Source organism: Hipposideros armiger, unplaced genomic scaffold, assembly GCF_001890085.2.
Source record: "Hipposideros armiger isolate ML-2016 unplaced genomic scaffold, ASM189008v1 scaffold_83, whole genome shotgun sequence".
Lineage (NCBI taxonomy): Eukaryota > Metazoa > Chordata > Mammalia > Chiroptera > Hipposideridae > Hipposideros > Hipposideros armiger.
In genome coordinates this window covers 682,559-697,666 of record NW_017731433.1, presented here as the reverse complement: position 1 = coordinate 697,666, position 15,108 = coordinate 682,559, and the positions used below count along the sequence as shown (strand labels likewise).

General features: G+C 35.5%; 1 protein-coding gene across 1 annotated transcript in view; it reads left to right on the top strand.

Annotated features, from left to right (window-relative positions):
- SERPINI2 (serpin family I member 2) overlaps positions 1–14,884 on the top strand; it is a 30,619-nt gene extending 15,735 nt beyond the window's left edge. Inside the window, exons 5-8 of the mRNA XM_019643908.1 lie at positions 3,513–3,610; positions 7,301–7,387; positions 10,397–10,486; positions 14,663–14,884. Coding sequence (XP_019499453.1) covers positions 3,513–3,610; positions 7,301–7,387; positions 10,397–10,486; positions 14,663–14,739 — 352 coding nt within the window. The 3' untranslated portion in view covers positions 14,740–14,884. The remainder of the gene's footprint in view (positions 1–3,512; positions 3,611–7,300; positions 7,388–10,396; positions 10,487–14,662) is intronic.
- The last annotated feature ends 224 nt before the right edge of the window (positions 14,885–15,108 follow it).

Here is a 15,108-nt window from a genome sequence, read left to right as displayed (position 1 = left end):
GTGTTATTAACATTTATTGAGTATCTGTTCTAGTGCCTGCACTGTCCTAACTGCTTCTCCTCTTTACGTTGTCTCATTTATTCCCCACAATACATTGATAGAGATCTATTTTTATATTCATGTTACAGATGAGGCACCAACAGGTAAATACCTTACCTGTGGTTACACAGCTAACAAATGGCAGAGTCAGAAAACAGGTGTAATGTGGGACAAGCATGAGAGAGAGCACAGAACAGAGCAAATGCTCAGTGGTCGAATGAGCAGCAAGACAAAAGATATGGAGCAGCAGTGCAAGGCGACTTTTGAAAGGAGCTAATACCCACCATAGAACATGAAGTATCATCTTCTTGCTGGGCTAGAAATCAGCCCCAGGCTTGGCCAGCTGTGGATCTCTAAGTGGGTGAATGTGACTTGTATGGGGGCAAAACTGAACTCAGGGAAAATGAGGCTGAATATGAGAACAGCTATATCATGACCAGCTGCAGTAGTGATTACAAAATGTTAATTTACTTTAACCTGTTGGACACTGATATAAATTGGAATCTCAAGTTTACATTAAACATTGTCCACATGTTTCATATCTGACAGAAAGCATTTTTAATTTAGCCCTTGAGGCTAATAGAGTATATCACACATTCATTCTCATTCTCTCTCTCTCTCTCTCTCTCTCTCTCTCTCTCTCTCTCTCTCTCTCTCTTTCTGAAGTACTGGTTAGAGAGTGAATAGAAACTACTGTGTACTTCCATGATAGTCCAGGGCGTCCTCTGTCAAGGATTGCGTTATATTTTGATCCTTGTGTGCAGCTTTAAGATTTGGTTTGGTTGGTTCTAAGACAGAACATTCCAAGATTGACTCAAGTCCAGTTTATCATAACTGGGATTCCAAATAATAAAGATAGGGATCCCAAGGGAGACCCATTCAAGACTTTTTTTGTTAAACAAGAGTCCTGGGTATAAAGGAAAAAGAAGAAACACCACCAATCCACTGTCGGGCCTGCAGACAAGAGTGGATCCACCACAAGGCAGAAATTCTGAATTGTTCTTTTTCCATTTTCTGCAGTTTTTACCTGTGTAAGACCCTTTTAAGCACAATGGTTGCATCTGACTGTAAATTGTTGTCTTGTAAGCAAATAGATAATATTGATATATGCTAAAACATTCATTTCATGATTATTTAGTTGTGAATTGTCTATCCAGTCATTTTGCTGCTCATTCTTTTACCTTTTAGCTGTATCCTGTTGACAAATTTTAGAGGAAGGTCAAGCAAAAGGGGAAATGAACTATATCTAAAATAAATATTCAGACACAAAATTTGGAAGAGGTACACAATAATTATATATATATATATATATATAAATGATTGTGAATTAATTTTTATTAGAAGGCCAACTTTGACTTCAAAAAGACCTAAGTTTGAAACTTAGCTCTGTCTTCTATCTTGACCTTGAATCTGAAAATCAACCTCCTCAAGCCCCCGTTTAAAAAATATATTAATGGGAATAATAATGCTAATGTCATAGGTTTTTTTTTGGTGAAGATTAAAAACTGTAATCTATATTTAGTGTTTAACACATGGAAGTACTACTTCACACGTGGCTATTCATTGCTCTAATAATTACGGATAATTAGAAATTGGTTGCAGATTTTACTTTGACTAAATGGTTAAATGGGTTTCTATTACAGTTTCTATTCCAGTGAGTTTCATTGGACTATATTATGAAAAGGACTGTTACTTAAGGGACTCTGGTGATAATTAGGCATTATTAGAAGTTGTACTAAATCTCACAGTATTACTGTCATTATCCTAAAATTATTGTACTGTTACACTAAAAATAACCTTTTTATAGGTGGAACACTTATCTCCCACCTCATAGAAGCCCATACTCCATTCAGTTTAAAAATAGGGTGTGGTAATGAAACAGGAAAAAAAGAAAAGAAAAGAAAAGAAAAAACCTCAAACCATCATGCTGCATATTATCTTTCTTAGCAGGAAGTTCAGAGGAAGAAATTGAAAACAGTTGGCATAAGACAAGCTATTTTCATTATCAGTAGATTTTAATGTGCATGTTGTGCCCATTCCCAGTTAGCTAGGGTTCTGAATGAGTTAACATTTTCCAAAAGTGCATAATATTTTACCAAGTATAATTAAGGCCCAGTTATATTTCTGCCATGGCATGTTCATTGTTTTGAAAAATTATAATTAAGAAGCTTGCTTGTTCAGTATTTGGCAATTAAGACAACGATCTAATTAGACCCATTGCGCAAGCTAATTTCTAGCCCCACATGTAGGGCTACCTGTTAACTAAGCAAAGATCCTGTGCTTGAGCAGTTGTGTCTGTATCCAAACCAGAGAGCATAGGGGCAAATGCCCAGCAGGGCGCAGTGCAACTTGGGTAGGAATTGCCTGGGAATTTGGCTGATGTAGGAACATACAGAAGATGCCAACAAATGTATACACTTTTTAAGAAAGGAAAAAACTGTGTTAAAATGTAACACTCAATATATACCGATAACAAAAGATGAATGCAAGTCATGTGTATACATTTTCTTGGCACCCCCTGTTTAAGGACCTTACACTCTTTTCTTTCATAAACAGAGTTTCCAACTTGGTTTTCAAATGCAAATGGATGCTTTAAACATTTATAAAGTCAGTGAGTCCTAGCTTCTTTTTATTATTATTATTATTATTATTATTATTATTATTATTAAAATGGTAAAGTGAGGTTCAGCGATGGCTGTTGACTTGGTATCATAGATCAGTGCCTAAGAGAATCTTTGGGATTCTCACATCAGCCTGGACAGGTGATCTGTATCCGGAATCCTAACTTTTGGTCCTGCATTGGAAACATTAGGCATTATTGTTTTTCTCCTATAATTTTTATCTTTTACTTCACTTGGAAGAAATTTAGTTCCTTTTTAATGTTTTACCCCTTTACAAGGCCTATTGGGAAGAGATTAAGTGTGTCCATATTGAAGAAAGTCACATCAATAATGGCAATGGATGGGAAGGGTAATAGGTTATTAATCCCTCTCTGCATCCTGATAATCAACAATCTCGACCAAGAACTGCTGGTTCCTATTCCCTTCTCATAACATTTTGGACATCTGTCAGGAACTGTCTTAGATGGTATGAAAAACTGAGTGGATATAGTTGCTGGAGGAAAACTTTACGCTTCTAGGGAAGGAGCTAAGCAATTGCAAACTTAAAATTCTCACCCTGTTTTGTTAGGTAATTGTTACTTTAAAAAGTAGAGGAGTCCCTTCCCTCTTCCCATCAACCATTTATCTGGGAAGCAAGCTATTAGCAACTCAGAACTGCTCAGTGGAGCTATGGAAAAATGGTGTGAAATGTAAGGAAATATAATCAGGTTAGGAAAACAAAAGATTTCATAATATGACTTCTTCCAAGTCATCCACTTTATATTTATTAAAAACAAACAAACAAAAAACACAACATTTGGTAGCAAATGTGTACGGTGTTTCAAAACTTGTCTTCATCTTTTTTTTAAACAGATTTAAAGTAGAACAAAAAGTAGACTTTAAAGAAGCTTTGTATTCTTTGAACATAACTGAAATATTTAGTGGTGGCTGTGACCTTTCTGGAATAACAGGTAATATGATAAATAATTCTTATATTATCATGTGAATATGTTTTCTTAGTAACTATGTTAACTGACTGATCTTAAAACTGAAAGAGTATCTGGCCCCAGAAAATACATATCCGGTGAATAAATGCCATAGTCATGTTGAGCTATTTGTAAACAAGCATTCTATTTTGCATTTAAGTACTTTTTCTTAATGAAAGCCAGAGAACATTTTAGAATGTTAGATAAGCCTTCTGACCATTCTTGTAATGAAACGATGTAGGTAAAGTATTACATGGGCTTTTATTTCGACCCTATTTGGATTTCCTTATTTGAACAATGGGAATTACAACTTCAAGTCTCTCATTTAAGCAGAACTAATAAAACTCTTATAAACCAATTTGCAAATGTTAATTCGGTAATATTAGAGCCCATGAAAGAGGCATTCACAACATGCTGGATGATGAACACAATCTAGAAATTGTAATGTTACAGCTTGTAGATTTAGCTTGAGACCAATAACTAATCTGAGGACACGGAGCTCTTATACTAACTTGCACCTAGGAAATTGTGCAGAGTCAAGATGCGCCCTTGCACAGCCAAGTCAGAGACAGTCTTAATTTTTCTCAGTAGTTCAAAAACACCTAATTAAAGAGGAAAAAAAAATGGATGAAGAGGACCAATTTCTCCCAAGTTACTTACTCTCTTTTAAATTGTCTTCTGTTTTATAAAAAGGGGCCTAATGATATAAGCCTATCTATCTGATGTGTTTTTGTATCATAACATGGAATTTTTGTGTATTCCTATATACATACAGGGATATACATATACACACACACACACACACACACACACACACACACTATGTATATATACTATAGACCTGGGTTTTGGAGAAGTATTCATTAAATCATTCACTCATCAATTATATGGGTAAATGGACAGAATGAGTGAGCTTTTCTGGTGGAGGAGTTGGGTGTGGTACACAGTTGACAGATGTTTATTGTCACCTTTGTACATGATTTAGCTACTTGTTCTCATGCTGGCAGATCTGACTTCTTTGACAATTTCATCAGCATCAGAAATGAGACAGTCAATATTAAATACTGCAACAGGACGCTATCTAAGCATGCCAAGGAACACAGCCACCTCACCACCCTGACATCAACCAAGCCATTTTTCAAGCACCTCTTCCTTTTAAGCTTCTTTCTGGCCTTTGGGAGCTTACTCATTATACCTTAGGCATTTCAAACAGCCACTCATTCTGCCAATTCCCAGCAATTTGTGACTTCTACACAATCTCTTGTTATAGGCAGGTTTGTCAAGAAAACACCTCCAAAATGCTTCATAAAAGAATTTCTGTGAGAGAATAACCCTGAACAGAGAAGAATACAAGTCCAACATTATCAGCCCTTTCTCTCCCGAGTTACCTATTTGAATTATTTTAACTACTTTGGTCTGCCTTATTGCCTGAAATAGAACAACCCCAGCCAAGGTTGGGACTACACCTGGTCATTAGGAAAACAGTGAATTCCCTTCCATCCCTACATTTCATTTGTGCAGTAAGCGTTCACCAAAGGCTGCTGGGAACCAGCCCACCCCTAGTGCTATGGGATATTTATACAAAAAAGATTACCTTTTACTCATGTAGTTCCCAAGGTTTAGATGAAACGTTTTCAGAGAATTACTTTAGAAACTTTGAGATGAATATTTGACTTCCAGTTGTTATTACCTTTTATGTTATCTTTAGTAAAGTATTTAACCTTTCTGATCCTCACCTTGCAAATCTGTTCAGTGAGACAGTATATCCTAGTGGTGGAAAGAAATGAAAGAATATGTAAATCACCTCGTTTAGCATCTGACACATAGTAGACACTCAATGAATGTTAAATTCAAAGAAAACAAGGGAGGCAATTGGCACATTAATATTTACTTACACATTGTCTAGCAAAGCTGCAGGAGGTTTCTTATCCTCTTGATTGACAAAGACATATAAGGAATTATAGAAATAAAGGGAAAGAATGATTACAAAGGTGTAGAAACCAGGGAATTTATGGCATCCAGATTCCTTGTTCTAGCCTATTGCTTCTCAGGTCCTGTTCTTTTCCCAAGACTATGCTTTCTCCATGGTAAGATGGAAAACTCAATACCAAGCTGCTCAGTCTAATTATCCAGAGTCACTTGGTGGTGATTTTGTGAAAATGGGAAAAATTCTTCACTAATTCCCAACCTGCTGTTTGGTCATTGCTCTCGAGATGGACCCCCTGGTCACCTACTCTGTGATCTGTGTGAATCCTGTCTTATTCCAGGCAATCCTGGAGAAAGAAGATGTTTCTTTGCCTTATCTTGAAAGACCAATCTCCTGCATTTCAGTTAATCCACGCAATGAGGTGAATGCCTCCTTTTCTTCATTTTATGTGTCAGAAATAGACAGGGTAGTGAGGGAAGGCTGATACTAGGAAGTGACATTTTTGCTGAAGCCTGAATAGCAAGGGGAACAATCGGGGCAAGTTCTGGGAAGGAGTTTAAAGTGGAGGGAAAACTAAAGCTATGGCTTTGATGCTTGATTTTGTAGCTGGAGCTACTGGATGAGGACAAGGGGGTGAGAGATGAGGATAAAAGGTAACCTGGGCCCAGATAGAATCATCATAAACAATTTGCAGTTTATTTTTAGGGAGATGAGAAGCCGGTTTTTTTTATGCAAATGTCTCTTTGATGACTTCTCTCTATCTTGCCTGAGGGTATTTACTTTTCAGTAAGCTGTTAGAGCTGGTTCCTCTTTACTCAGATATTTCTTCATGAATTTCTTTAAATAGGTAGTTCTGGTGGAGTCCACCAGCTGTCTCTCTCAAGGGAGATAAAGTTCCTTCTTCTCCTTTCTCTTAAAGTTTCAAGCCCACCTCCCTCTCTCCACCCATTTATTACCATTGAACGCACAACCACGGTTCAGTTGTGTGTCTGAGGAAGGAACATTGTTATATCTATCTGGTCTTGACAGAGCAGAGATGGCTGATGGCTTCTGAGCTCATGGTTTCACTTCCCCTTTCTCAAGGACCTATCCTCCCAGGCCACTATATCAGAAAAGCTTCACACATATATCAGTTCCACCAAGGGGAGAGGAAAAGCATTCTCCCTCAGCTTCCATCCACACCAGAATAAGACGCTGTAAGACACTATCTTACACTGAAAAATTTGACAGGTTTTAAAACAGCTCTGAAGTGATTTTGTAACAGATACCACAAAAGCTCTTTAGACTTTCACAGCCTCATCAGTCTTGAAGGAAAGTGAATTTTGTTTTAAACTCAGATCAAAACTGAATATAGAATTTAAAAGGCAAGCTGGCTTTGAGGTTGAATACATAGGGTGAGATTAATTTAAATCTGTAAAGTGTCTTTCATCTTGTCTGTAGACAATGGCTAAGGGGGGCAAAACCCTCTGTCCATTCAAATATTTCACTTAGCGGGGTACCTGATTTAAGGCTTATACCCATCTGTCTTTACCTTTTATATCTGAACTAAGCTTTGTCTCTCTATATCTGTCTCTGTATCACTCTGCAAAAGCTAAACCTAAAACACCTTTATCTCCAGCAAATTAACTAACTTGGAAAGAGTTTTTTTTTCCTTTTCTTTGTTCATTTGAAAATGTAATTAACCAGAGACCTAATAAGTAATGGCTCTGAATTTTAACCCTTAAATACACTTTCATATTTTCCAACAGATTCATCTGACGTATATGTTTCCCAAGTCATGCAAGACGTTTTCTTTGAGACAAATGAAGATGGCAGTGAAGCTGCAGCATCTACTGGTAAGACGAATGATTTCCCAACAAGCTGGGAGGAAAGATCGGGGGTGAGGGAGCATTAGGGTGCTGGCACTTTGTAATAATCTGTTCTCCCTGTTCCCTCCTGCTGTCTAGTGCTCTGTAGGAAGAAAAAAGAAATTGGTTGTACAAGATGCTTGTGCATCGCTGTAGACACAGCTTAATGCAAAGGGAAAGGGCGGGATTTGATTAGAAGTTGAGCCTTGTCTACTGATATTTGCTTATTTGCAAACGGGATTACCTGCCAGTTAGCAGATAGGACCTGTGGAGAAAACTTCAGGCACAAATATGAAATCATTATTGTTCAGGAATGCTCACTCAAGAGTAATTGTGTTAATTTTATTCTTCCATTATACCAAGTTAGCCCCTGCTTTTCTAATTTCATTCTTGTCATTATCTCTGTGGCAGTGGTTCTCAAACTTAGCTGCACATGAGAAACACATGGAAAGCTTTTTCAAATCCTGTGCCCAGCACACAGCCCCAAATAATTAAATTTGTATGTCTGGACATGAGATCCAGGCACCAGTGTTTTCTTAAATTTTCCTAAGTGTTCCCTACGTGCTTCCAGGGTTGAGGACCAGTGCTCCACGGTGGCTGGCAGCTTATTTTTGCTGCTGCACATGTAGTGCATGGATCTGCAGCATGGGCATCACTTGAGAACTTGCTACAAATGCAGAACCTCAGGCCCAACTCCAGACCCACTGAATTAGAATCTGCATGATTTGTGTATACACTACAGTTTGGGAACCACTCCTCTAAATTTCCTTGAACTAATGACATTGTGAATAGTATCTATGCTATATATAAGTGATACTAGAAAAATAATTGGAGAAAAACCTTAAGTTCAGTTGGAAATGGAAAACCTACTTTAATGAGTCCCTCATAGGTCTATTTAAATCTTTTTAGATTATTTGGATTCTAATCAACATGTAAAAGATATATATCATTTAAACTCTCTTATTGATAAATTTCTATAAGTTTATGTCCATGTTATAAATTTCTTGACTAATTCGTAATACTGCATAGTGCCAGTGGATTTTGACACCTGGGTGTGACCCACTGGACTCTCACTACCGTTTTGTTATCTCCAGAAGGACTTTGAATTACAGTGCTCAAACAACATAGATTGGAGAGGATGACATATTTCAATCCTTGAAGAAATCAGAAGGTTGCATTGGGATGAGGTTACTGGCCCATGTAGACATATTTGACACCTGCTTTTGCATAGAACTGGAAGGTTCTTTATAGATCGTTGTCTGATTCTCTCTTATTGGTGAAAACACAAGCCCGGCAATGTGAAGTAGCTTGCCTGAGGTCAGACTATTAATTGACAGCAGAGCTTGAACTGAAATCAAGTTTCCTAACATCAAGTTCAGAGCTCTTTCTGCCATTGTCCACTGCCTCTCATTTTAAGTCGGGAGTTCTCTTAGAAGGATGTAACAATCTTTAAGGGATCAGCAGTGACCCTGATGCAACATACCTCAGAATAGTCGGCATGAATATTTTTACTTCCAGGCATCTGCTCAGGGGTTGTTTAAGAGCAGAAAAGCTCAAGCATTTACCCAAATGAGAATGGGAGTGATACTGACTCTGCTTTCCTGAGACTCTCATGAATTCAGACATGAGTCTATATTCATTGGTAATTTGGGTTATGTAGCCCTGATGATCCAGATAGTAGGAGTGCCATGCGTTTTCTGTTACTAAAGTTATGTTTGCTTGGGAAGGGAATCAGAATATGGCACACCAAAATATGCCACTTTGACAGAAAAATTACTTTGAGCTGTAGGCAACTGAGCAACAAAATATACCAAAAGAGCTCTCTACCCTCGTCCTATCTGCTTAAAACCAGGGCATAAATTTCACCTTTATCACAGGAGATGGAAGTTAGAACTGAAATGACTCTGCATAATGAACCTTGCTAAATAAACCTTATCTACCCTTAATTTTCCCTATATATTTATCTTCCCATAATTAATCGCCCTAGAACTCCCAGCGATTTTTCCTTTGTCTAGTCACTTCTTCACAGTTTACCATCCTTCGTAAATGTGGTATATAAGCTCTCAAGCCTAATCGCTTCCTTGGGTATTCACTTCTTTTCTATGAAGTTCCTGTGTGGATAAAAAATAAACCATGTCTTCTGTTAATCTGTTTTTTGTCAGTTTAGTTTGCACATCCCAAACAGACTGTAGAGGAACAGTTTTTTCCTTTTATACAGTTATTTTTCAATTCTAATCACACATGTTACATTTTTAAAAATTGTTTTTTTCACAGGTCTGAAAATATTGTATATAAGCATTGTGCTATTAGTAAAAAAAACCATCTAAGTTGAGTGTAGAAGTATTTAACTTTGAAAGAAAAGAAATCCAACCATTTATATTTACCCACTCTTAATAGTGACAAAGGACACGATGGAGCAGTGTAATATAAATTGTCATCGTAAATAATTGTTAAGCAGAAACTCTCCTAATCTCATAATGAAAACCTCATATACATTCACAGCACAAATCCTAAAAGCTCTGAGCTCACAGGATAATTTTGGAAAGGTAAGTTAAAAAACTAAACTTTAACTCAGATGTGATTACCTCAAGCCTGAAGAATGGTAATAAAGTGCAAACATATCTGCATAGGAATTAGAGTTGAAATATTATAAGAATAAATTATATAATGTAAATACACAGCGAGCAGAAAATTACTGTTTAAAAGATGAAATATTTCAACTGCTTTCACTAAATTGAATCTAGTATCTGGCTTTCTTCTTCACTGAGCATAAGTGTGAAGTTAGAATTAGTCTATGAATGATCCAATATTTATTCTTCTGCTCTTTGGTTTTTAAATTTATTCCAAATTTCTCCGTATTTAGAAAATGGTAATATTTCCACTTGTTAACTCTTCAAACAAAATGACCTTTCCAGTCTACAAAAAGTATTATGGATATACTTTCTTCACTGATCTTTTAATGTGAACATCTAAATAACTGCTGTCTCTGTTTTATAGGAATAAATATCCCTGTGATCATGAGCCTGGCACCAAACCAATTTATAGCAAATCGTCCATTTCTGTTTATTATGAAGAATAACCCAACAGGTACTTTTTGAGAATTCCCTGGGGGAACTGCTTACGCCAAACAGACCTATTCCTAGCTGCTGATAGCAATCTACATATCTGAATTACTTCTTCTTTCAATGGGTATTTGTTGAGTGCCAGTTTTGTACCAAGCATTCTATTTTAAGAGATGACAGGGGCCTAAAATAGGGCAGTGGTAATAAAGCTGCCAGCGTAGCTATTATGTGAGCTAGCCATTTTAGATACTTCTCTCTAAAGCTAATACCATTCTAATAGGCTAGACATTTGACTAATGAAAACATAGAAGCTCGAAGAGGTTATGTATTATAGTTTGTCTAAGTGGCAGAGTGGGAATAGAACCTAGTTTGTCTCTGAAGTTAGCTCCCTACAGTGCTACAGTGGGGTTGGAAATTGGAAATTATAATAGAGTTGTGAACTATTTCAGAGGTAGATTATAAAAGAATAAGTGACTAGGTACAGGCTTTGAGTGGGAGGGAGGGCTCAAACATAATTTCAAATCTCCAGTTTGGGAATTTGGTGAAAGATGATGCAGTTAGGTACAAAAGGTAGAGGTAACCGTGGATTGGACTGGCATTTGACACAGTTTTAACATGAGGAAATGCAGATCGTCCGGGTAAATGTTTCTGCACTTTCTCTTATGAAAAAAAGAAGTCAGGAAAGTAGATAGAGTGAGGGAACTTTCTTTAAGTTTATATTTAGGACTCTTCAGGAGCCATAATCACCACCTGAGGGTTATAAGACAGGGGAGAGCACACACCACTTTTCTTTCATTTCTGTATCCAGCCTAGTATTTGGCAGAGTGCCTTGCACATAATAGCTATATCCCTCCAGATTGAGAGTATGGACATGGGTGTCAAGCCTGGGCTCAAGTCTCAGCTCAATTAACTAATAGTTTTCACACAATCATTTATACTTTCTTGGACATATTTTCTCTATCTCCTACATGAATGTAGTATTAGTACCCATTTCAGAGAGTTAAATAAAATAATATATGAAGCCTGTAACACTGTGTCTGGCACATAGTGTTTATTATGATGAACAAATCAATAAATATAATTGAGTGAATGGCTGAATAAATAAAGGAAAATGAAAGTTTCTCTGTATAAGTTGGTTTACATGGAAATGGGACATAATTAATTTCAGAATCTCAATCTGTTAGATTAGCTAGGGATACTGATATTATTGGCCCCCTAAAGGACATAACCAGTCTCCTGTTTAGACTCATTGAAACTAATGCTAAATGACCCTTCTGAAAGAGATAACTTCTGAAAGTTATATCTTGGAAACAATGAAACAGTTTTAGATTTGCTGATATTGCACAAATGCAACTTCATTTCCAGCACAGGTTGTATCAGTGTTAAAAGATATTTTGATTATGTCATTTGATCCATATATCTTTAACCATTGGATAACTCTAATTTCTTACAATTAGTATTTTATTGTTGAGTATGGAGAACAGAAAGAAATGAAGTTTTATTGGGCATTGATGTACAAGGAAATAATTGCATTTAGAATAGTGATATCTGACTCTTTATTTTTCAAGTTGATGACTAAGGCTATGTAATAGCTGTCATTTAAACAACAGTGAAATTCAAAACCCCAAATAATTCACTTATTTATTTATCTGTGATAGTCCTTCACTATCGGACTTTAATGACAGTTCCCACTATTTTATGATCTTAATTGTAATGAAACTTTCTAAACTAAGGTTGCTCCCTTAAAGTATTATTTAAAATGAATGGCCACTCATTTATCATTTATTGAGAGCTGTAAATTGTTGCCATATAAAATGTAGAATAGGCTATTATCTTAAGACAATGGACATTCAGTAATTTATTTTTCTCTCACAAATGGACTCAATAAATCATTGAGATTAACAAAGATGGTGATTTTGCATAGCATGGTAGACTAAGTGGCTTAATGCTCTACATAAAATATATTCATTTGACAATTTCAGAAGTATGAGGATGAATGAGTTTAGATTTAGTACAACCAATTTTTATCTAGATTTAAGAATTATTTGGGGGTAAACAGTTCCCTTGTGCAAAATCCATACATTATTTATTTTTTTCCTATCAGCTTAGTTTTATATTTTAGTATAGTCATCAAAAGCTCTTACTAAGCTCAACTTCCAGGGAAATTGAAAAACATTTTTTATTCTTCTAGGCTAGCTTTACAGACTTTCAGAAGAAAACTGTGGAAGATTCTATTAATATATGAAATGTGCCACTTCTGACAAAGTAGGGAATCATGATGTTGAAACTGACAGTACTCTACACATATTTAAAAACAATGTGCATAGAACTCTTTCAGGCCTTGAGATGAAGGGAGAAGCAGAACTGCAGGGTATTTATTGAGAAATCTTTCCTTGTAGGCAATTAGCTTTGATTATGCTATTGTATTTTAATATTAGGAAGTATAATTTACTTCCATCTGATGGATACATTATATGAATATAATGATTAAATATGGGGGGCACCTCTTCAAGAAGGGAACATGAAGAGAAAAGTGGAAGCAATAATGATTTCTGCTTCAGCCTGCCTCTAAATCCATAGCTATTATGTTAAGGGAGATTTCACTAGTCTGTTCATTTTAGTAGTGAGTAGATTGGTGACTGCATAAAGACTTAATTCAAAATGTGGCTCTCCTTCATCAAAGAAACAGATTGAAAAAGTCTGGGACAAATGCCTTTTACGTAATGTACTACACTTCTGAGTGTTTAAAATTTTAAACTATAGTCTTCAATTATGAAGTTATATAAAAGTTATTTAAAAAAATTTCCTGAACAAATAATTTTGACAAAGATTTTTTTTATTAGTTTTAGGTGTACAAAACAATGTAATAATTAGACATTTCATCCCTCACAAAGTGATTATAACCCCTCCCCAATCTATTGCCCCTCTGACGTTGTATATATCTATTACAATTCCATTGATTCTACTCCCTATGCTGTATTCCATATCCCATGACTATATATATATATATAAAATTATAGTTGACATGCAATATTTTTCAGCTTCAGCTTCAGGTGTACAGTGCAGTGGTCAGGCATCTGTATCGTCTGACAAGCATTTTGATGTCATAGAATTATAAAGATACAAGAGTCACTAATAATCCTATTTTGACTAAATGTAATGTGTATCCTGGGAAAGTTACTTATCTCTATCTGAAGAATAGGGGTTTTTGTTTCTTTTTCTCAGAACTATTTTGAGATTTTTTTATCACTATTGATTATAATTTTTCATAAAGGTATTATTGATTGTAATTATTTATAAAAAGAAGAAAAACTGCTGGAAACTATGTCTATTTCCATGTTTTTGACTCTTCTAAGAGCATGTCAGTCTTTGGACTGAACAGTAAAAAGTTTAAAAAAAGGATTCTTTCACTGTTATTCCAAATACATTTAAATGTACTTTTCATCAGCTTTAAAATTATGTAAAATTTATTTTATCACTTTTGAAATTAACCTTTATGACATGACCATAGGAACTTAAAGCAACCCTTGACATGGACCCGTTCAAGCCACTTGCCTTACCCTAATTGAAAAGAAAGGTGAATGGATTTTGACACATTATTTGTTTCTATTTTGTTGTCTATTTCTTGTTCCTTTTCACTTGCAAACACAGAATGGCTGGAAATAAGTGTTTGCATTTATGCTGTATACTATATCACCTCAGTGAGGTTTTGAAAGCACTAGTGATATGAAAATATTGCCTTTAGCAATGAGCTTTGATTCAGAGCTGAAGGAGATCTGAGAAGCTGCACTTTTAACCCTACGGGCTTATGTTGCATACATAAAAAGATGACTGCTAATGCCTTAAATTTAAAACTCTGCCATGCTCATTACCATTTTATTATGCTGTGCTTGCCTGATGGAGTCTCTATATTTAGAAGACCACCTCTTGGTCACTTTGTTTTTGCTTTGCTATATGAAAAACAGGACTAATGTATTTTTCATGGCAAGCTGTTGTGGGTGTTAATTTACTTCATAAATGATTAATAATGATATAATTATGTATTTTAGACAAAGGAGATTATTTTGCTCTTAGACATTGCTTATTTATCTTATAGAGAACAAAGACTAAATGATATGCTACAATATTAAGAAAAACTAATTACTAACTTTTTTCTCCAGAAATTCCTGAAGTGTGTTTTTTTTTTTTTTTACTTTCCTAGAATCAATTTTGTTTATGGGACGGGTGACAAATCCTGACACCCAAAAGATGAAGGGAAGAGATTTAGATTCACTGTGAATGAAAATCACCATCTCAGAATAAAAGATGATTACTGGGATTTTGTTGATTGGCCCAACATCATCATCTTGCAAATGTATTCTATATATCTTTTTCTGTTTTAAACTATATATCTTTTTCTGTATTAACATAGACCATATTAATGAATAAGTGAAATTATTGATAAATAAAAATTCATTCAATGTTTCTATTCTTTCTGTATGTTTTATAAAGTCTATATGAAAGCAGTTAACTTACATAAAATATTGCTATTACTTACTAAAATATTACTAAGACATTTTACATATCAAATTCCTATCTTAGATATCCAAGTTTATATTTCTAAAAGACAAGAGTAGCTAACTATCGGGCATAACAGCATTAGCCAGA